At 47.2% G+C, this 23582-nt stretch overlaps 1 protein-coding gene across 5 annotated transcripts; it reads left to right on the plus strand.

Annotated features, from left to right (window-relative positions):
• Positions 1 to 608: 608 nt before the first annotated feature.
• Positions 609 to 23232, plus strand: LOC144473163 (uncharacterized). Of its 5 annotated transcripts, none has more exons than XR_013494519.1 (10): positions 609 to 649; positions 895 to 1009; positions 8120 to 8243; positions 8518 to 8603; positions 12920 to 13012; positions 16418 to 16480; positions 16962 to 17105; positions 18336 to 18564; positions 19832 to 20071; positions 23123 to 23232. XR_013494519.1 is itself a non-coding variant. In XM_078186790.1 (9 exons), exons 2-9 carry the CDS (start codon positions 935 to 937, stop codon positions 19924 to 19926), a joined length of 909 nt encoding a protein of 302 aa, XP_078042916.1. In that variant the 5' UTR covers positions 609 to 649; positions 895 to 934; the 3' UTR covers positions 19927 to 22199. The 5 variants fall into 5 exon arrangements, 1 of the variants encoding a protein (XP_078042916.1); XR_013494517.1 differs by having other exon boundaries at positions 19832 to 21178; positions 23123 to 23207; XR_013494516.1 differs by lacking the exon at positions 23123 to 23232 and adding an exon at positions 22241 to 22350 and having other exon boundaries at positions 19832 to 21178.
• The last annotated feature ends 350 nt before the right edge of the window (positions 23233 to 23582 follow it).

Below are 23582 nucleotides of genomic sequence, written 5' to 3' on the forward strand. Positions count from 1 at the left end.
GAAACCCGAATCTCCGTTGCCAAGTTTTTCCATTAACATCCGATCAACTGCTACGCGCGTATTCCGCAGGTCCTCTTTGTCAGGTGTGTACAATTCACACTTCGAGGTGATACAGGTGATGTATACATCAAATATCGTTCCATTCAATAATTATAATTAGTCCATCATTGCAAAATAGTGACACAAATAGTGGTTCACTATTATATGGATGATCAGAGATTTATCGCGTTGTCGCTACACCGCCGATTAATGGTTTTCTCCGTCCGGAAGAGTCCTCGTCGCGGCATAGATATTTTCGGCAATATTGGAAACGTTAAAAGTTTCGGATGATTTCAAACGGTCTTTCTCCTGGTTCCTGCTTTTTCCATAATAACTTTGGTTCGGTCTATACCAAGGAGAGCGTGCACGATCCGCCGTTTTCACCGTACCGAAAGCAATGGACGCCAGGCTGGTTCGTTTTATTCTCGATTCAGGGCGCGAAGCTTTGTCTGCGAACGGTAAAGTTTCTTATTCGGGATTTACGAACTCAACGCGGGAATCGAACACGCATGTGCGAGTCGAGCTTTCGCTTTTCGCGCGGCGAACAACGCAAGGGCCGTCAGTCGGCACCAGTCGGCACCGGGCACCGGGCACCGGGCACCGGACAAACGTACGTGCTGTATCCTATGTCCTATATCCCGCTGCCTATTCTCTATTTTCTATTTCCTGTGTACTATTATCACCGTCCTATCAATCATATTTTCGATACAGTGACACAAGCCGTGCGACACGAATGCGTCATGTATCCTTGCGACGACCCGCGTGCTGTGCCACAGTACAGTGTCGTTCGTCTAGTTTCGATGTTTTGAAATTACGCTGTTTTTCTCTTTCATCGAGGCTGTTTGTACTTTCTAGTTTCTGGTTTGTAATGTGCGGTTAACCACGCGTTCGAAGCATGGCAATCATGCAATCCTGTTGCTGTTGGCGATCAGTCAGGAGGGGCAGTTTCGCGTGTGCGGGCTACACAGGGGTGAGCTTTTTTTATCGTTATCGATGTTGTCGCGTTGCGTCTCCTCTTGTATACGAAGTACATATTTATTATTGATAGTCGTGGAAGAATGTTTTGCTCACTATTCGTTTCTTGGAAATTTATCAGTCTTTGTGCAATTTTCATGGAAATTTTGTCGATTACAGTCGAAGAAGAACGAATTCTTTTGGATTTGCGAGGTGCGAGAGAAAATCGAAGAAAACGTAATAATATGTATCGTTAGTATTTTCAATTTTGGTACTTGAAACTGTTTCGTTCGATTCGAGAGTGCACGAGTTTATCAACGATCTTGGAATGTCTTCCATTCCCACTTCCACTCCCACTTCCACTCCCACTTCCACTCCCACTTCCACTTCCACTTCCACTTCCACTCTCACTCCCATTTCCATTCCCATTTCCATTCCCATTCCCATTCCCATTCCCACTCTCACTCCTACTCTCACTCCCACTTCTACTCCCACTTCTACTCCCACTCTTGCTCGTACTCGCACGTCCGTTCCTATTGCCACTCCCCCTCCCACTCGCACCTTTATTCGACCGACAAGTTCCGCGAGGTAAAGGGAACAAAATATTTGGACGGTGAAAAATTGTGCAGCGTTGCTGCGTGTTGCCCCCGCACTTTGTTTGGAAGAATCGGTAATCAAATAAGGTTGACGGATGAGTGGCAGTCAGTCGTTTGCCAATGGGACAACGCAGGAATGGCATGTTAGATAGTTCTTCCACGGAAACAACATTTATTGATAGTCGTTACACAGCAAACAAACGTGCAATTTACGTTTTACGATTCCAACACCGTGGTTGCACTGCGTTATTTCAGTTTTACAACGGGACAGGCATCTCGACAAATAGCATAAAACCTTGCTCTGTAATCGACAGAATCGGCCAAGTTTGTGCATTGTTCGATTCCGAGAATACCTGAAATGCGTATTCGATGAAATTTCAAGTTCGAAATTTAAGTTAGGTCGCTCATTTTGAATAGGCAATGACAATTTCACGGCATTTTACCCTTCGTCTCGTTAGGTCTCGTGACGCTTTATTCTTAGATTCGAGAGATCGCTCGGAGCAGCGAAGCAAAATTTACCGACTTTTCACTTTCGAACTTTGACTTTTCTCTTTTCGCTCCACTTAGTTGAAATCGAACGTTGCCGGTGTTTACTAATACACGAAAAAATGTTTGCGAAATAATGCGATACTGGTAAGAAGAAATAATAGGGGGGCGTTGAGGCGAGCAAAATTCCCATCCTTGGCGAGTCCCGTTAATTTTGGCGATTTGTCTACGTACACTGGCTATATTTGCTCGCTTCATTCTGCTAACTCAAAAACGCTGAACTCTTGCTTCCTTTTTTCTCATTGGTCCGTGTGTTTTTGTCAATAACTCGTGGACAAAGCCGCGGATTGCATTTGCGTTGAAGAAAAAGTTACTTACTACCCCCAATTTCACGATTTCGAATAACTCGAATAACCCTGTACATTAACTATATTGCACCAATTATGCTGCACTAGCTAGCTAGGCTATGCCCTGGGACAGAAATTATTTTAACCGGGTCGAATTAGAAACGTGACGTGCTCATTGACGGTTCCCGAATAAAAGACGAGGTATGCCGAACACTCTAATGTAACAGAAACACAATCCTCTTACGAGAAAGCACCTCTGCCCTTCCAACTCACTCCAACTCCATGGCCATGCCATGGATCCTGCATCGGAATTATCTTTGAGATAATTCTTGAAGACAGCGGTGCGTCGAGGCTTGAGTATACATATGTATATTTATATGTATGTACGTTAACGAATAAGGTCCATGGAGTGCATGCCGCTTGCTTGCGCAACCTCGAGTACGAGTACGAGTACGAGTACGAGTTTCAGTTGCTAGATATCATCTTGGGTTTACTCGCGCACGTTCACGGAAACTACACCTTCGGACTCGAGGCTACGCCGCTCTACCATAAATTAACCGGAAGCGGAGTAGCGCCGGGCTATCGGTTTTCGATGTCCTATAAAAACAAGTTGTTGCCAACACTATAGACGATAAATTATCTCGTTCGTACATACTGTTAAATACGCGAAAGAAGTACCCATAATTGTTCCAACGATTGAAAATCGGAGGGTATCTGATTACGAGTACGTATAGCTAAGTGGGATGGGAGCGTATATTCGTCGTGAACGTTTAACGTTCCTCCATGAACCATGTTGTTAATTCTACTACCGGCCGAACGAATGCAACTCGGATCATTGATTGACTGTTAATTGCAATATTCTTTAATAAAACCACATCCATAACTGAACCGGATGATTGTGTGTACTATATTAAAAGGAAATGGGAAGACTATGAAAATACGTGAAGCAGCAACTACACGATCCATTTGTTTGCGATATGTTCGCTTGCAGATGGCGCATAATTATCGAAAGATATCCATGTACGAGAGATGTTCGCGTCCGCATTAACGGGTTCTAATCTATTGTTAATGACTTTTAAACAAAGACGCTGATTGCATTTTTGGTAAGGAAAAAGTTACTTTAAATGACCGCAGGTATCTCCTATTTCTGGATTGTTAGACATTTTCGGGAGACCCTGTATATTTATATGTATACCTAGATATAAAGTACCTGCGCGGTAATGCACTTTGCGAGCGCTCTCTGGAGAATATGCCACGGGTCACTGCGAGGCACTGCTGTACCCCGTTGTATGTGCTAGCAAATGCGTATTACGATAGAATCCATTGCGACAAAAGAAATCCGACGGGCAGACTGTAGACAATCCATGCCAAAGAATGAAGGCATTGATGGCAGTGATCGATCTAGCGTGTTTTAAAAGTATCGGACTGTGTTTTTTCGTGTCACATGCAGCCGGATAAATAAGCAAGTTCAAGTTAAAGTTGAAGAACACAAAAGGGAAGTCGCGCATCGGAAAGTATCTGATTCTACCCTATATGTATACGTTGTGGTGGTGCCGTGCCGTGTCGTGTCCCATCTCCCATCTCCCATCTCCCATCGTGGCCCGATAAACGATCTCCGTTCGTCTTCGTCACAACTCCCTCTACCTAATCAGTACCATTGGGCCAGCATTATCCAGGTTATGTCCATGCCCTCGTCCACGTCTGCGCGTCCAGCCGATTTTCCTGCACATGCAAATGGCCGCGGTATTACGAGACCGAGGCGAGGCGAGGCGAGGCGAGGCGAGGCGAGGCGAGGCGAGGCGAGGCGAGGCCAAGCACATTTAATTGAATTAAGTCGAGTGGTTCCCAATAGAATTAGCTTCTTGAAACTAAACCCGTGGCACTTTCAAACCGATCGTTTTAACGCCGTGTCCACGTAGGTTCGTGCCGATAGCTGCGCTGAATTACAGTGTCGTCTTTCAAGGATACTCGAACATGAGAACTTGGAAATTTCCAGCCGTATAAAGTGGAGAAAGAAAATATGTTTTCATTAGATGATAGATGATAGATGATAAACTCGATCGGATGAATGTCTGTCAATCTCATCGTCGTCGCGCCATCTTTTGGAATAGTAATCCATCTAAAGAAACTCCGATATCACCGAGGCTTGACAATTGCAATTTATTTCAATTAAACGAATCTTGTCGAATTTCTGAGTATCGAGTTCCGCACGAGCAACGCTGCAATGACTAATTATAACGCGGGCGTCGAAGAGTTTGGCGAAACGTGAATTTAATGTGTAAACATTTTTAATTGGCCGGAGTTCAAGACGCATTATAAATCTCTTCGTCGCGGCACCTGTCGTTCTTTCCTTTTCGCTTCTCGTTTCTTTTTTTCTTTTTTTCTTTTCTATGCTTTCCTCGCCTCAACTTGTCTGGCGAAAATAAAGTTGGCTCGATCGAAAAGACTCGTTCGAGAAACTTCCTAATAGAATAATTAACTGCGGCAAGAAACTTTGTCGTTCGATAAAACATGCGCCATCGAAAGCGTTCCGTGACTGGCGAGTTATTAAAAGTTAAACGGTTAAACATCGCCTGGATAAAAGACCGACTTGGACGCTTGAACAGCTTTCGAGCAGTCTTTCTAAAAGAAAAGAAAATTCAAAAAGATTTCAAAGAAATAAATATCTATGGAACGAATAGCTATCGTTATTGCTATCGCTATGAATGTTTCGCGAGGAAATTCGGGGCAAGAAATTTGTGTGAATCGCACGACAAGGATCGAAAGCTGGTGAAAAGAATAATTTGATATTTCTCCGTAAAGTTCGTGTCGAAACGTTGATCGAAACTGCGTCCTGCTCGTGCCACGTTCGAAATTTGAAACCATCGGGTGAGGATTAATCGATCGGACAAATTCAGGGGATTGAATCAGCCTGTCCGATTCAATTGAAATATTAACAACGGCGGAAACGTGTCTTTGTTTCGATTTACGGAATAATCACTGGAATCCGATGCTTTCCGCAGTTGGTAATTTGATATCGTATGGGATTCCGTTAAATGAATTCGGACGAAAGTTGAACGTAATCGTAACTCGTGCTCGCGAAAGCTTCGATCGGCTTCGATCGGCTTCCTTCCGCGGACCATTTCGGTGCTCGCGAATCATTGTTTCGCAATAATGTCGCCATGATCCTTGATACCCTCGCGATCTCAGAAATTTACCAATTATTCCGGCCAATTGGCAATTTGACGCCGACACCGACCTCTCGAAATATTCCCGAAATTTTAACAAGAATGTTTCGCTGCATTTTCTCTCGTTACGTCTATTATTCGCAAACGATAACGATCAAGATAAATAACGGTTACACCAGATTCATCCGATTTCGAGCGAAAATTGGACCGTAAGATTCCAGCAAAAGCCAAGTCGAAAAGCCGAAAAGCCGAAACGTGATAATTTCAAATTGTTTATTTTATTATACTAGAAGCTACTCACGAAAATTCGGGATATCTTCGTTCTCGCAGCCATTCGTCTGAAGCAAGTTTCCTCCGAGATATAACGTCGCCTCGACAATCTCAAAAACGAAATAAAGTCGGAAATAACAGAATCGGCTGGCTCTCTCTCTCTCTCCACGACGATTTTTAATTCGTATTTTCCGCGTGCCGTTGTGTGCGGCGGGGCGGGGCGGGCGGTTGTTGGAATAAAACGGGCAAAACAGAATTTCGTTTCGGAGTTGCAAAAAGATCGGGAACGAAGGGTCAGAGGGATGGAGTAGTGCGCGACACGCGATACGGTACGGTTAACAGGTGCGACGCGGGCCAAGTGGGGAGTGTCCGATTACAAATATGTATGTGTTCGGTTCGATCGGTTCGACTAGTTTGCCACCTCTCGGCTCTACGCTCTACGTTCTAAACTCTACACCGATGTATCTATGCGTGTACGCATAGAATATGTACGAATGTATGCAGGTCGCCAAACGACGATGGCTTGTTCGTTGTTCGAATCCGAATTTGAATTTCTGTGTTTCCGTTTTTCCTTATTCGAACATATTATTATTCCAGTATGGTGCAACGTTACGGTCGATGTTTTCGGTTCTCTGTCGCTTGGACGGCAACGACAAGTTCGATTAATGTTGTATCGAAGTATGTATCGAAGTAGCGCAGCGCGGTGGGGTCGTTTGGTTTGTTTGAAATACTGCGTGGTTATCGGTTCATGGCACAACTCCCATAATGTAATAATATCCGATTCTATAACGGCCGGCAACGCGGAAGTTATCGCGTGTGATGGTGGACTCGCGTCTCGTCTCTATCTTTAATGAAAACGTGTGTTCCACGGAGTTTACGTAAAGCTCCACGCAGTTCGTGATATAAAGGGGCTCCTCGAGCTTTCAATGACGATGACAGGGTACTCGATTATTCCAGCGAGCTTGCAACTCGACGGACTTAATCCAACTAGAAGCGGATAATGGTATAAAATTGTAACTAAACATCGTCGTCGATTGATTGCCATATTCCATGGGGGTGTATCGAATTAAACCGATGAAATCGATTAAGCCAATTAGACCGATTAAACGGAAATTCAAACGAACATGTTCGATGAGCATGCGGCCCCTTGCGTTGGATATATCGTATCTTGGCCATTTGAAACTAGTGGCCGATCCAATCTTTGCCCGAGTCTTGTTCCGAGGCCTGCTCCAGCGAATGCGCGTCTCCCTGACGGTCTCTCGGGATGCCACGGTGCGCGGTGAAGCATAATTGTGCGAGCGTAATTGTCGCGTACCGATACATGCATTTCTCACGCAATCGTGAGGTTTTCTTCCGACGAATTATTCTTCTGCTGAAAACGGTTCAAAGTTGTTCCATATTGAGCACATATCGCGCGAGACGGACGATCTTGGTCGATCGACGCTAGATTGATCGAGCAGTTCGGTAGATGTGGCGCGATCGAAGCTCCGGCCTCGACAAGAAAAAAGGGAAGGTATAGACGCGTAGAGTGTACCCGACGTTAATCAAAATCATGGAAAAATACAAGGTCGACGCGTCGACGCGACGGGATTCTACGATATTATTTGACGGTGAAGCAGCCGGAACGAACGGTTCCCGTGAGTACCGAAATTGTTTGGGCGCGGACTACCCTCGTTGCATGAGAGGGTGGAGAAGAATCTGGAGACTGGGAACGGTCGACCGGGATTCCTTTAAGACGACTTGTTTTCCCGGTGGCAGGAGGCAGAAACGAATACAGATCGATCGTCGGGGAATCAATTGGGAGTCAGAGTTCTGTGACCCGGTCCCATGGAATTTCGCCGTAGAACGTATACTGGACGCAATAAAATGTATAATCTTGGGATAGTCGCCTTTCGAGCCGGAATTGAAATTTCTACGTGTTCGCGGATTATGACATTGACTGGTTGAAGCGTTTGGTGTTTTTTTAACAATTTATTTAGCGAAGCGGGAACGTCTGTCAAAGTTCTCTGGAAGATAATTCGCATGCGCTGCTACGGTAAAATCCTTTCGTAATTTGACTAGTTTCAACAGTTTGGAAAAGTGGAACTCGACCGGCGCGACCCTTAGACCGCAGAACGCGCGTGAATCGATATTAATGCGAATGAACGGGAAACGTATCTTTGTACTTGCTCCGTTCAAGTATTCTTCATTTCGAACGACCTCCCATTATTCTTTCTGCTAAAACTATATCCCGTTCACACGATACCGTATTTCCTTATAGATTTACTTCGCCGTGCTGGCGCTAATCACCGGCAACGTGCTCCAGGGGGAGAGCCAGTATCTGAGGGGAAATCGTTCGTTGCCGGAATCCGACAGCTTTCTCGAACCGGATACCATATCCCCTAGTGAGTACCCATATCGTAATAACAGTGGCCGCGCCAGACAACGAGGAAACAAGGGAACGAGGGAACGAGGAAACGAGGAAACGAGAAAACAAGGCAGCGCGCGCTCCCTACCTTGAATTCTGAATCGACCCGTTGATTGCCAATAACGAGTAAATTCATACGTAAAAACATACATACTCGCATACATACATACATTTCTAGATGCACATATAAAACCGAGATCTCGATCGCGATCGACGAATGTCTCGAGCATGACACGGTTCTGTTGATGCAGCTACCGTGAGGATCAACGTGGCTCTGCTTCTGTGCTCGTGTTGCGGAGTCATTTGCAGCATCATGCTACTCTACGGTCTCTTCAAGGTGAGTCGATTGTTAGCCTAATCGTTATACGATCGCTTCTGAAAGCGTAAAGAAGCGTTACATGGTAGAGATAAAGGAAAGGGAAATCTCAACCTTTCCACTCGCGATTAGTCTTTTCTTTCACGCTCCGAAAAATCATATACAAAATGTACTGTTCCGTACTATACTATACTATATTGTACTATACTATAATGTATTATACGATACTATACTAAATACTAGAACGTAACATACATCCACTTCGAGGTTCGTCGTTGCCTGCTCGATCATCGACGGTAAATAGAATGCGTACGTAGTAGGACTCTTGGCGCTGTGTCTAGTCAACGATGGAACCAAACGGCGAAACATTAGCGAGTCGAAAAAGCCGAACATCATCCCCTTGATCCTCGCCCGACATCCTCCGGCAATCTCGCAATCTCCCAAAACAGTTTCCCCAGAGAGCTTCTTTGGGGCAGAATCAAAAGTTCGTAGCCATCCTAGGAAAACCACGTGTTTCTGTGCAAAGTTAAAATTGACGGCACAAGAGGAATTCGCAGTAGGTTGAGCACCAGCGATTATTTATGTACTTGTTCGCTTCCTCGATCGGAACGTTTATCGAAAAATGGCTACTCTTCTTCTTCTGTTTGATTCGATTATCTTCGCACTTGTCCATTCTGTTCGCACTCGAAACAAGACAAATGACAAGTCGAATAATTTACCGGCGTTAATGGCGCAAGATAAAAATCCAACGTTCCCCGTTTTTTTATTTTCTGCTAAAACGTTCGTAAATTTCACACGTTAGAAGCACGACGAGCAAACTTAATAAATTTCTAAATTATGAATTCTACATCGAATTTCTCTGAAATATTTCAAAAGTATGGGTCGTACGCGAAACTATTGGACCGATTCTCACAATTGAATGTAAAATTGTCGGTTCGATTTAGAAAATGGAAAACTCGAGCAGACACCCATCGTCGTAGGCGTTAGTCTCGTCAGCTTTGACGACAGTGACGACAGTGACGGCAGTGACGGCATTGACGGCATTGACGGCATTGATGGCTTCGACAGATTTCGGTGCTTTTCGCGCGTTTGACGCCTAGCCACGAATTTCGTTGGACGTTGACCCGATTTATTGTCGGCCCTCGTGCCGGCGCGGCGCGGCGCGGCGCGGCGGTAAGTTGCATCGTCGCGTTGTTTCCTGCGTAAAACGCGAGAGAACGTGATCGATTCGCACGATGAACGTGTTCCAAGTTCCTTCGACTTCGAGACGGCTTCGAGACTACTCGATTCCCGAGGTCAAGGTGAGATGCGAGGAAGCTATTCGTTGCTCTCTTTCTCGACCGATCGTGAGGCAAAATGTTTCGACACTCTGCTGCACTCGTTCTGCTGTATCGACAAGCGAAATGTTTAACTGTGTCAAATATTGCGCAAATTATAACGTTGTGCGAACAAAAAGGCAGTTTAATCGGGGTTGAAAGTATATATACGTAAGTGTCTCTGTATGTAGTTTTTACGAAACATCTGACTAGCGGTATACCTACGTACGTATTAAAGATGGTTGGATTTGCAAAGACTCCAGTCTAGCGACTAGCGAACTTGTCTTTATTCGGGAGTCGCTGACGCGTACGGAACTACGCTACACGGTACGGCACAACAACACCAGTCACGAAACGGAATTTAGAGATGGTCTCTCCCCCTTCCTCTCTCTTTCTCTCTCTCTCTCTCTCTCTCTCTCTCTCTCTCTCTCTCTCTCTCTCTCCGTGTTCGCTCGACCAAACGGAAACTTGGTTGTCGCATCGGATCCGCAGTCCATTTTGTACGGACGAGTAATAGACTAACGAAGGAACAGAGGAATAGAGGAACCGAGAAACAAAGGTTGGTTACCGCTCAGTTTTAGTTTACAAGCAAAAACGTTGTTCACGCGCCACCAACGAATTCCGAGTTGAATCGAAAAGACTCGGTTATCGCCAAAGTTTCGGATATACGCGTATGAGATCTACGATATGTAAGACGGTTGAGAAAGTTATTAACCACTTCGGTACGGCGCGCATCGGCCACGAAATTGTGCCCACAGCCGGCACTCACCATTCGCATGCTACTTCGTGCATCGACAGTTAATCCGTTTTGCTCTTTTACAGATCTTTGACGAGAAAAGCTTATTTATGTGTATTTCTGGACGTAAACACTGCAATTGTAGAGATAAGGCAAAAGTTCTTGGCAGTCGACTATAGTCGACTATAGTCGATGCTCGGCCGTGTGCTTTCATATCACGGCCGTCGACTATAGTCGACACTCGGCTGTGCGTGTTCATCTGTGGCCGTCGACTATAGTCGACGCTCGTACCGAAGTGGTTAAATATTCGGTTATTAAATATTTTAGTTTAAACCCATCGAATAAATGATTCTTATTTTATGGAATAAAATGGAGTTTAAAAATTTTGGACTTTCTCAGGTTGCCGGCAGTCGTGGATTGTCTTGTAGGAAACGAAGTTCTTTGCTCTGGCAGATAAAGTTCGCCAGGATCCTGCTACACGATTCGGACTCTGAATATAACGGCTGACATGTTAAACGACGTTCCTTTTTCTTATCGATCTCTTTATCCATTAATCATTCGCTGTTTGGCGAAGCTCGGCTGCCGCATCCGCGTCTACTTCGCGATCGTAGCCCACCAGGAATAACCATGGCAACGTTTCGCCACGATCTCCATATTCGAGCTTGAGAGAAAGAGAGAGAGAGAGAGAGAGAGAGTGAGAGAGGGGTAGGGGGAGATGGGAACGAGAGCGATACAGCGATAGCGAGAGGGTGCGCGCGAGCACCTCCAGCCTACTGCACACACGCGCATGCACTCACGCACAAATAAATGAAGAAGCGAGCGCGCGCAAGATACGAAGCTCGACACATCATTGGCTCATTTATCATAATTTCTTAATGAAACTTCGAATTTCCTTGTCGAGGCGCAAGACGTAAAGGGCAGAGGACGATCGTTTGATACGTAACGATTGTTCCATCGTCGATGGTCGATGGGTAGAGGCGACGAAACGGGGATTGTGAAAGCTGAATCTGGGTTCGGCTGGAAGAATTCGTGGCACGGATTCTATCGACTTACGCTCCGCAGCCGGATAAGAGAACTTATTGGAAATTAAACGTGTTCCGGATTCGGGAAGCTTTTTATCCGTCTCTCGGATCTCCCGAGCCCTCCAATGCGAGCAACGATAATTTTGGGTATGATAAAAGTTTCGGTCAAATGCTGAACGAAACGATGTCGCGCGACGCGGAAGAGTGGTCCTTCTACTTTAACTTAGCGATGGGTTGCTCGCTGCAAGAGCCCGGGAGTTTAAAGAAACGAGAGAGAAGGTGGTTGTTCTCCGCTTTTTCCCGTTTTCTCGTTTATTTTTCGCAGGGAAACGTTCAGAGGCTCTACGAGAGAAATTCGAAACAAGTCCAAGGGACTCCGAGGTCTCACGGAAGATTCGAAAGGTTCTTCGAGGTCGGAAATTTTCTTAAGGAAACGAAAACACCGAAAGACTCGGAAATATCGTCGAAGGAAACGAACGGAGCTCGGTGATTGCCAAGGGTCCGCGTATCGTTGCGGGGGATGGGCGCGGATAACGCGAAGGTCGCGCAAAGGGCTGCCCGGATCCCCTCGGGGGATCCGTGATTTCTCCCGCAGGAAAGACAGATTCGAAATGGGAAACACGCGATCCCAAGTTCGTGGGGTTTACGGGGGGATTAAGAGCCCAAAGATCCACCGAGTCCGAGTATCTTGCCGAGTATAATTTTCTTCGACGTACTCGACTCGACGTACCTCGATGTGAATCGTAACACCCACCCCTGACCCGAAATCTCAAATGATTTACAATTAGTAGCGGAAACTCTCGCACAGTTTTGTTAAAAGATCGTCTCTGTTTATTACGGATTCCTTCGTCGAAGACGACCAACCTAAAAGTTTTCGGTGTCCGCAACGCAATGGTACGGTGGTCGGTTCGCGATCGGTTCGAAGGCACGACTGATCCAGGATACCAACAACGGATTACATCTTTTCATTGGTCGACACTCGTTGATTCGACGCGACGGAATGGAATCGCCTCCTTTTCGCTCGAAGGAATTTCAATTCCCTGGTCCCTGTCTCGAGCTCGGCTTTACTCGGGCTTTACTTCGGCTCGGGACTGCGAGTCCCGACTCCTAAACTTTTCGGGCAGACGTATTCCAGAGTTGTTCTCTTCGAAATACGAAACCAAAGAAAGGAATTGTAGAGCCGTAAAGATATCCATGCTTCGTTTTTTCCCACCACCGTTTCGTTTCTTCGTCCCTGTACATTTATGATCGCTGATCTTTCAGGATCAACGCGTCTTCCTCATCCCGTGGATCGTGATCGTGACCACGACATGCATCGTCGATGTGGCCCACTGTCTCTACCTATTTGTCGCTGCTGTAAGTACCGCCGTCTTCGAGAGAGAATGTAAACACATTGCACGTGTCGGGAGAAAACATTGTAGCGGTAGAATCGGAGTCCTATCGGACGAGACCGTACAATCTTTGTCGGAACGTAAATAAAAGTAGATATCACGGTACATTTTCTGAAGCTTAAGGTAATAGGAAACGTCCCGCGTCGCAGATTTTCTGTCGGATCGTTGATGCTGGAAACGTTGTTACGAAATATTAGCATCGCTTTCGAATCATTTCGGTCGAATGGAAACGATAGCATAGGTATTCGCGAGGTTATCAATTAGACTGTGTCCATCGTTTTAGAAAGCCGCCCGATTCGTATACAAATAATACCGGAAGCTTTGTGTGAAATTATCGGGCGATCGAATTATAGGTACCGTCGAATTTCATAGAGATATTATGAAATACGTTGGCCACCGTAGATGGCCGAAACGTTAACAACGATCTAAAGCGCGAGGATCTCGATGGTGTCTGAATCTATGAAAATGTATCGTCGGTAGGAACAGTTCGTGAGAAACGATATTTCCATTATCAGCGATCCCTGGCCGCCGACAAAACTTTCGGCAGTATTTCTACGGGAGAGGTTCTTGGCAGCCAGCGTTGCCAACGTTTCCCGCGGAGAAGCATCGCCGGCCGTTTTCCCTTTTTTCTTGCGCGAAGATGTTTCCTGGGGCGAAGCGACCCCAAGCAATCGCGACGACGGAGATGTTCCCTCGTCACGCGAGAGGAATATCGCGCGCGGAATATCGCGCGCGGTCGGTTCTCACGGAACGCGAGAAGAAAAACCGGAAACCCGCGGACACGAATTCTCGAACCGATCGACGAAGACGAGTGTCGCGACCGCGCCGTGGTGTGTCGCAGAAATAGAATTCGGTCGGGAACTGCTCTCTTTTGGCCTTCGATCGATTCTTATTACACGTACGATCGTTATCACGAGACGTTGGCCGAAACAGCGCGAAAATCGCCTTGGGTTAATTCAGGAAAAACGTCGAACGGTTGAGGTCGCGTAGAAAAATTCCAATCGGCGCGAGAAAATGTCAAAGTAGAAACAAGTAAGAATATTCGACTTGGCGAAGAAACAAACGATTTAGCGATCTCCAAAACCACGATCCCGACTCTCGATATTAATAATAAGATTAAAATAAGTATTATGAATAATGTCCTCCGCGAAATATCGTTTACAATTTTACCGCTATATTTTACTCGATGAAAAATAATTAGGCCAAAGGAAACCTCGGGATTTCTTGAGGAGAGTCGCGTACCTGGGAGGAATTTTCTCTCGCGTTCTTCGTTTCGTTTAATTACGCGGAGCCACCAGCCGGGTCCTAGTTTCCAGAGCGGAAGCGGGTCATCTTTTACGAGACACCGTGGGCTTGGTCGCGGAACCGTCCTGCGATCGATCTACCAATTTTCTGGACGGACCCGACCCGACCCGACGCGACCGGATCAACTCGTCCCGTCCTGCCGGACGCGGAGAGACCTTCGGCCCAAGTTCCATCAACGAGTCTCGCGATGCGATCGATTCGATAATTACATAATTCGACATCGTGGGAAAGTCGTCGGGATTCGCTCCGATGCGTTCCGTCGTCGTAAATACCGAGCCGCGCGACCAATATTCGCAGCGCATTTCCTTCCCCGCTGTTGAAAATTTCGTTAATACACCTCGCGGAAGAAAGTCGCAACGAAACTCGAGAAACAAACTTATTTTACCACAGCCGGCGCAATTCGAGGTACATATCGCGTGACTACGCTACGAGGTAAATCGGGGTAAAGTTTCGGTTCGAAGCGACTCGAAAGCATCGATTTTCAATCGATTTCTCATGTTTCAAGAATCGTCCGTGCTCCGCCTTCGAAACGACGACGGTCGGCGTTGCAACACGTATCGTCGCATCGCCGTTCGCGATGCTTGGTAATTTAGTTTTAGGCGGTTCGACGCAGCGGCAATCGTCTCGAAGAAACGTGCTCGATCGAGTTTCGGTGCGATGCAATCACCGCGCACGCGGACTTCTCATCAGTCGCATCAGTCGCATCAGTCGCATCTGTGGGGAAAGCAGCTTGTAAATTGGCCCTCTCTGTCGGTATACATGTACACGCGTGTGCAGCCCCGTTAGTATAGTTGAACGAGAATCCGAGGAGCTTGTATACAAGGTACTTTAAACTCGATCTACTTCGTTTCGAGCAACCGACTTGCAAATCTTGCATTTCGATGTTACAGTATGGCAAAAATTACGTAAATCCGTAATCTGTGGATGACGGCATCCGAAGCATCGTGTAAGAAAGTCGCTCGCGGGCATCGCCGTGACCATATTATATCATTCCTTGTTACATCGCTCGATCGATTACTTGGATGAATGCGTGATTGCGATATCGAAATTCTCGTAGCCGTCGCGTCGCGTCGCTCGTCCCGTTTCCTTTATCCCCTTTTTGCGACGACGTGCGACTACGCGCCAACATTTGCGACCTAAAAGCTACATCCACGATTTCGAGGCGACCATGTTCCCATCGATCTCGTTCGGGCGGACACGGTGAAATTTCAGGAACACATGACCGAAGCCAACATTTTTTTAACGAAATGCTCTCGCGTTACATTTTTACACTGTCGCGGAACCATCGCGACATTGGCGGGTTTCAAAGTCGACTATCGTCGATAATGCAAGAGAGACGGCAGATTTCTCCAACGGGGAAAGAAAGTACAATTTCCTTTGTATCGTTCGTCGCGTTACATTACTGCAAAATGAAAATGATGGATCGACTGCGCCATGCGATTGCACGTTCGCGCGAGTATCTCTACTTTGAAGATAGATAAATAGAAAAATTCGTATAGAAATTAGCTCCATCGGTGCCGGTGATTTGTCACGGGCTTGTTGAATGTTTAACTCGTAAAAAGTTTCCTGTAGGCATAAATCCTGAAATAACGACGACGCGAATACAAATGATACCCCGCCAGTTCGCGGTCAGCCGTTCGCACGGAAGGCGAAGCTCGTTAAATCTGTTGCGTTGCTTCCGACGGATGGAAGACCGGAGACCGGATATACATACCGGGCAGGCCGGGAGAGCTAAGAATCGCGAATGCGCAAACGACGCTGGAGGACACGCGGGAACGCTGATCCGATGATCAACCGCGTCAGGTTCTAATCGCAATTAAACGCGTGTAATCTTCTCTCTCGTTAACGTCTCTTCAGCCGTTTTCTTCCCTCGCGCTTCCGACGCGCAAACGACCAAAACAAAGTTTCAAGCAAGAGAGCCAATCGAAATAAAAGTTCCTGTACACGACGAACAACTTTATCGAAAGCTTCGTTAGCAACGTCGCGTTTCGAGTACGCCGTCCGTCTGTTCGCGTTCGAACAAGATTCGATCGACCAATATAATTTCGCCAATGTTCTGTTTCAGTCCACCTTCGATCCGGCGAACGTGATGCTGTTTACGCTCAACTTCTTTCTTCTCTGCCTGAACGTGAGTACATTTTGGCGAAAGAAGGTGCGCCGATGCCGAATCGCGCGATATTCCATCTCCCCGATATTCGTCGTAATTTCTTTGAATCGGTGGAATCGGTGGAATCGGCGGAATCGGTGGAATCGGTGGAATCGGTGGTCGGAGACACCCTTTGAACGCTAATTATGCTTTCCCTGCCGCCGTCGCCCTGTTCCTATCTTGTCGTTTCGCTTATCGTTGGACGCTATGGATTCGCTCATATTCGGTTTCGAACGGTAGGAACAGGGAACAGCGGAGAACAGCGTTGGCGAAAATGAAATCCATTCGCAAGTTCGCAACGATTACGATTACTTTACCGACTACGATCGAGTTCACGATTTACATACTCGGAAGTCGCGGAAAGTAGTTTGAGCGCGATATCAGATTGCATTCCGTGAACGGGCAGAACATTGGCAGATGTGCGTCGCGGCTTTACTTCATATCTCGTTGTCCTTTACTTCAGATATATTCGCTGTTGTGCGTCATCTCCCAGTATCAAGAATACATGGCCGGTCGGGGGACCGCCGCGCATGACTACGAATACAGGGTCAGTATTTTGAGAGTGTCTCGAAATCAGCGGAAACAGGAACGGGATGAGGGACGAAAAGTTAAGTGTACCAATTCTATTGTTCGATCGTTTCATTTTGTTTGCTCGCGGCGCAGCTTGCTCGCTCACGCATGCTCATAGGCACACGCATCCGCGTTTCTTACCGATTGCTAGCGCGAGCAGCTGCGACGGTCGCCACGGCCACGATCACGGCCACGGAAACGTCGTCGGTTGGAAATTTTCGCTAATTCGTGAATCGGGCGCGGTCGCTGTTTCCAGGATCGGCGTGTGACGATGATGAGGCAGGATGCGAGGGACGAGAGGCGGATCGACGTTTTAGCCCATCTAGGCCACGAGTCGCTATTATTAGACAAAAGTGACAAGTGTATTCTGCACGAGTGGGACAAGCCTATCCGTCGTAGGTGTTACCGACTTGTCACCGGCAGTTTATAAAAGGGAAACTCGATTGCCACTTTCCGTCGCGTCGCGTCGCGCGCGTCGCTGGAAAGTCTCCCTAAAAGAGTTTCGAAAGCAACGACCGCAGCACTGGTCGTTATCCGAATGGTGTATTTCGGCGATACCGACGAAAACTCGTTCGGTTTTCATACGATCTTTTTCTCAATGAATCTTCAGTCTCTCAATGAATTCGTCGGTAGTTTGTCGGTAATTTGGTATTCGCGGCTCTCGGCCTCTTTCGGATCGCCGCCTCGAATCCGCCTCGAATCCGCCTCGAATCCGCCTCGAATCCGCCTCCAGACGTTGATCGATGCACGCGGCGTTGGCTGTGACGTTGAACCTGCACCTCTGTACGCCGATGCACGGATATTGAACACACGCTATTGGCTCTTTCTTTCAGTTGACGTCGCTGCGTCATCTTCGTCGAAGGTCGGTCGGGAAACGGTGACGGTACAGGGTGACTGTAGACGGAACCGATTCGACGCGATTCAACGGAACTCGAGAAATCGCGAGTCTTGCCGCGGCGCGCCAACAGATTTGCCTACCCTGTTTTTACACACTGCGAAGATAGGTTCGCGAGAATGTTTCGTTTCGCTGGTGTTTTGCCTTTAAAATAGTTTCGACCCGGCCGAAAGGAGGTCGCGATCGAATATCGATCGTATATCGATCGTTTGGAAAACATTTTCGCTCATCTGCCCCGAGGCGAGCAGGAGGCCTATTCTTGATCGTTGGAGGAGTTTCAAAAGTTTCAACCTCTTCGGAGAACGTTTTCGTGTCGTCGTTAGTAGGGGATGCGTCGATTGTCAAATGGGTCTTACGAAGGATGGTTTGAAGGTTCCAGCGGTGAGGTACGCGACGCAGCCGCCGACAACCACCACCGCCACATCTTGCTTGAGCTCCCGACGAACGCCGACCAACAACGAGACCAAAACGACCGCAACACCGACACAGAGTCCTACGGCGGGTCAGAATGCTCTGGAGAAAAGTCCGATAACGGGGAGGACGGCCAGGAAGCACGTTCAATTTCCAGACACGGCCTTCGAGGAACAGAAAGTGAAATCTGGTGAGCTATCGAGTCGGAATCGTATTACTCTGCCATCGGATTTCTCGACGTTTCAATTCGCGTGCGAGCAGCTTTCGCGAACGCGTTCGAAGAAACGCAATCTCCAACCTTTGGCCAAGGTCGACGAACTTTGCCAGATAGTTGTCGAATAATTGAATCGAATTTTGATATCGATGAGCGTCGATACGTTCTCGGATTTAGCCGAGAGCCCGAGCTCTCTGGCAGCGATCGGTTCTACCGAGGGGATCTACCGAGGGGAGTCTACCGAGGGGATCTACCGAGGGGAGTCTACCGAGGGGAGAGGGCCAAGGACCGATTCTAAAAACTCGAAAGTTTTTCGGAAGAACTCTAACCGTGCGACGGACAGGATCTATGCGTCAGCACAATGTTCCAATTTGGAGATAAATCGTTGCAGAATCGTCGAGTCTTGGTTCCTTGCTCCGGATCGGTTCTAGCACCGATCCTGAGACTACCGCGTCTTCGATGCAAAAGATACCCTATCACGGAACATCGAGGAAGGGCGGGAGGAAACGGATTAAATAAATTCCGTAGACGAGGCAGCAGGGCGTCGCTTATAATTTGGCATCGATAGAGTAGACGAGTTTTCATCGGCTCTATAACGCAACGTTAACGAACTCGGATAACGGGTAACAGGCATCGTAGGAAACCGATCCGGTAATTACATCATCGATTGATTTCGCGAGTAGTAGTTACTGTTCGGTTCGGGTGGCCCGTGGGGCAAAGGGGTGGAAACTGTACACCGTACGGAATAGGTGAGCTACGCGCGACGCGAGCCACCGAATCGATTCGATTCGATTCGAATCGGAGCAAGCCTGTTTATCGAAATTCGTCTTGACATTTGATCTCGACGTCGTGCTCGATATGGATTCTGCATTTCATTCGCAAGGTTGTTGTTGCCGCAACAAATAGTTTTATCGAACGGAGGTAACGAGAACACGCGCGGATGAGTCGATTCGAATTAGAGGCAAGGATCGGGTTGATCGACGCTTTTTTCCTGGAAAGAGTCTCCTCGCACGTTTATAAATGGGTGCTGCGAGAAGATCTTTATTATTTTTTTTCTACACAGTACATATTATACCGAGCGCGTGCGACCTCTCTTGTACGCGACGCACTCGAATCTATGACGCGCGCGGCGTTATTTCCGAACGAGGGAATCAACTTTACGAACGCGTATAAAATATCATACTACGGATTAATTTGAGAGTGACGAAAGCAAAGCCCAGCCTCTTTGTTTCCCGGTTTCCAGAGAGCTCGACCACGATCCTGATATCGAAAAAGGACTCGGAGGCCGGCGATCCGATACCGACGTCTCCGATGCGGCTCGAGGACCAGCCGACCTGAATCCGACGGTGGCATCGACGATGCAGTCGTCCCACAATCTTGTCGACAATCTTGTTTCGCCGAGACGCGAAGGGGACCTGACCGATCGCACACCGACCGATTGACCATCGGCCGATCGCGTCGCCACAACGGATTATCAATTCTCGTAGGTTGTAGGATGTCGCACGCGCACGAGCGGTCGCAACTGGCTTCCGAACGGCCGCGTATCGACGCGACGTAGTCGACGTAATCGACGTATCGGCGATTCCATGGATCATGGAATCTGATCGAATCGACCGAATACGGGTCGAATGCGTGGCTCGAGGAATCGGATGATGCGCGCGCGCGCGCGGTGTCGCGTTACCGCTGCTCCGCGATCCGAGGAGAAAAAGAAACGAGATTCTATGCAACCAGGGCGCGCGGTCTTCCATCATCTCTAAAAGGTTATGTCACAGTCAAGGAAATGTCGCGTCAAATTCATCCGAAATAGTTAATCGACGGTAGGAACGTCGTGGCACCGCCTTCCTTTATCGTTGCATCGTTTGCATTTCTGTAGGTAACGAATGCAGATCGGGACACGGGGAGTAACATGTTGCACGATGCTTCCCTTTTCATATATTTTGCGCGGAAAAGTGATTCGATGTATGTAGAATAGATGGGAAATGCTAAAATACCAGTGCGAATCGCGTATACTTTTTCGTAATGTATAATATTTTCTGCTCTGCACCGCTTTGCTTTGCACCAGTTCTCGAGAATACGTAACGCGTAATCGATTCAGTTCTTCTGTTAGATTCTAGATAATCGTGAATGATTTCCAAAGACATTCATCCGTTACCACGCTTCCCGCATCTCGCATACCATTCTTACTTGCCAAATAGCAACCACCGAACAAATTGGTATTACGAAACGTTCCATCGAGGGAAAATCGCCGGAAAACGCGACGGGTCGAATGACGTCGGGGGACATGGTTCTGTTCGATATGGCACCCGTGTCGCGCTTCGAGAAGACAACCGGAAAAGTTGAGACGGATCGATGCCCCGATCAAACGAAGACGCAAAGTTTCCAGATTAACGCTAGACACGGCTGACCGAGCAGCGACGAGCACGGAACAGGAACAAATCGAATCCGACGAATGAAAGCGTTTGGTTGACGCTCGATCCAATATTGACGGATCGGTGACGTTTACGCGCGACACGACGCGACACATCTCCTTCTCTGTTCTTCGTTTTCCATTATTCAGACCAATACAAGCACCGAGCCAAGGACCATTCGCGTTAGTAATAATAATTTGCATTTCTACTCGAAATCGGCTTCGTTTGGGTCCCCGAGCAACGCAAACCAATTCAATTCTTTTCAAAGGAGTACCATTTGCCTTTTTTCGAGAAATTGCGAATCGGATCGACGAGATGCGTTTCTACTAAAATGGCAGCAACGCCGAAAACGAAGAAATTACGAGTTAGGTCGGCAAATTGTGGCCGCGTTTTCAAACTCGCGGCGCTCGGGAACGAGACGAAGCAACGCGCGCGGTCGTTGTCTATCGTCGCCGGGCAGGAGAAACTTGGAGGGATCGGGGGATCCAACGCGGAAACAATCCGTCTTCGGAATCGAAGACGTCGGATCCGCGAAGCAGTTTAATTTCGAGGCGAGCAGCTTGTTTCTGGGAACGAGCGGCCGAACAACGTCTCCTACCCTCGTGGCGAGGAAACGGCCCCGAAATCAATTGTTGCACGTGCCCCTACTATCCTAGAAACAACCTCGCCGCCGTTCTTCCGTGGAAACTCTAGCGTGAAAGCACTCGTTACCGCTTCCCATGACGTCAAACCGCCGTTACGCGCAGCCGAGACAAGCTTCCTGGCAGCGAGCAACGTCGAGTCGACGAAAGACGTTGCCGTTCGTTCTTTTATCGGGTGGTTAGCTCCAGACTTCGAAGTTATCCAACGGAGCGAAAATCTTCGTCCTAGCCTGACGACCGAGATCTTCCCGACCGACCGGTGCAATCGATCGAATTTTTGTATCGCGCGCTTCCAGACCGAGTTGTACATACCAAGCGAACCAGCGTTTCTTGGCGGAGCGACGATTCGTTTGCTTCAGTTTTACCTTGAAAACTGATTACTCTTTCCGTTTCCTGGTTATCCAATCGTTTGTCTGGTCGGTTCGCATTCTCGAGCGACAACAGCGTGCATATTATTGTAAATTCAAACGTATTACCGGTACCTGCTGTTTGTATAGATTCCGAGGAAGAGTTTTAAAAGGCTATTCAAAGTTTTCAATAAATAATTTATGTGGTTTTCTAACCGAGCCGAAACTAATCATCTCCCGCCTGTTCCATATACAGTTAAAACGACGAGGCGAAAAGACGATATAGCGACCGAATTACATACTTGGTTTCGATAGCGGATCGAGGATGTCCGAGAAGACGCGGAGGTTCTTGGGCTCGTGTTCGACTTATTACGGGGCCCGTTTCTTCGACGACAGCTCCGGAACCCCGCGAAATCATCGGGGAGTCGCGAGACTGTAACCGTTTAGGTTTAATCCTTTATTTTTCGAACAAAGAAAAAACTCGCTGTCTCCGGAACTTTCATTTTACAGGGATTCTAGTACACCTACGAACCCTTCCGTTCGTTTCCCTTGATTTACCCTCTTTCCTTCCCGCGGCAGCTGACGCGCGCGCGTTCATCGCAGGTTGAAATGTTAATTAACAGGTTGAATGCCACGCCAATTTTACCGGGACTGTCCGTGGCGCCACGATGAAATTTCCATTTAGCGATACATATAATGTTGAAATATTATATACAATAGATAAATGTTTTTAAAATGTTTATTTCAAATGTTTTATACTGCATCCATTTCTTCACACCACTACATCAACGAGGATGATAATAAGAAATTATAAGTGTTGTCTCTTGTCTAACTTTCTTATGTTTTTTTCAATTCGGGCACGCCGGTCACAGCCAAGTTAGGTGCCGGTCACCGGTGACCCCCCCCCGTGGCATTCAACCTGCTAAGAAGAACCGTCGCAATCGATACGGTGCTCGCGGTTTCCATCGTTCAACGTTGATCCGTTTCGCACAATTTGTTCGATCGAAATTGTACATAGAATTTCGTTGCAACAATTATCGCGTTTTCGTTCCATTAAAATAGTAGATTATATGTTAATGTTTGCTTCTTCTTCCGGTGAAAATGCTTTCTCTAGCTTGTAACGTGGGATGTATTTTAGGTATCGTTGCCCAGAATGGAAGAGACTATGACGCATCTTTTAAATAATGCATTATTCGGAAGGCTGATTTTGAAATCGCTGACATCGCAGGAATGACATCGCTGAACAGGAAAGTCTCGAAAAAAGTCCAGCGCGGTAAGAAACGGTCCTCGAATGGCATTCGTCGAACGCGCGAATTGCCCATTCATCGTAGAGTCGAGTAGCGTACGGTAAAATGTTAACAGGTGCGGATGACAGCTGGTAGACGTTGAGGACCTCTGCGTCGATCACGAAAGGACGGATTCTCCGCACAGTGTACGGTATCTACATCACATACCGTACACATTTCACAGGAAAAAATTAACGAACCTAGACAATCCTTACAACAAAAATGTTGCAAAATTTCTTTAAAAAGTAAGGTGCCAATTTACAGTTTGCATCTATTTTGAACCGGTTTTGATTCTTGATCGACTACGTCACA

The sequence above is a fragment of the Augochlora pura genome, chromosome 7 (assembly GCF_028453695.1).
Source record: "Augochlora pura isolate Apur16 chromosome 7, APUR_v2.2.1, whole genome shotgun sequence".
Taxonomy (NCBI): Eukaryota; Metazoa; Arthropoda; class Insecta; order Hymenoptera; family Halictidae; genus Augochlora; species Augochlora pura.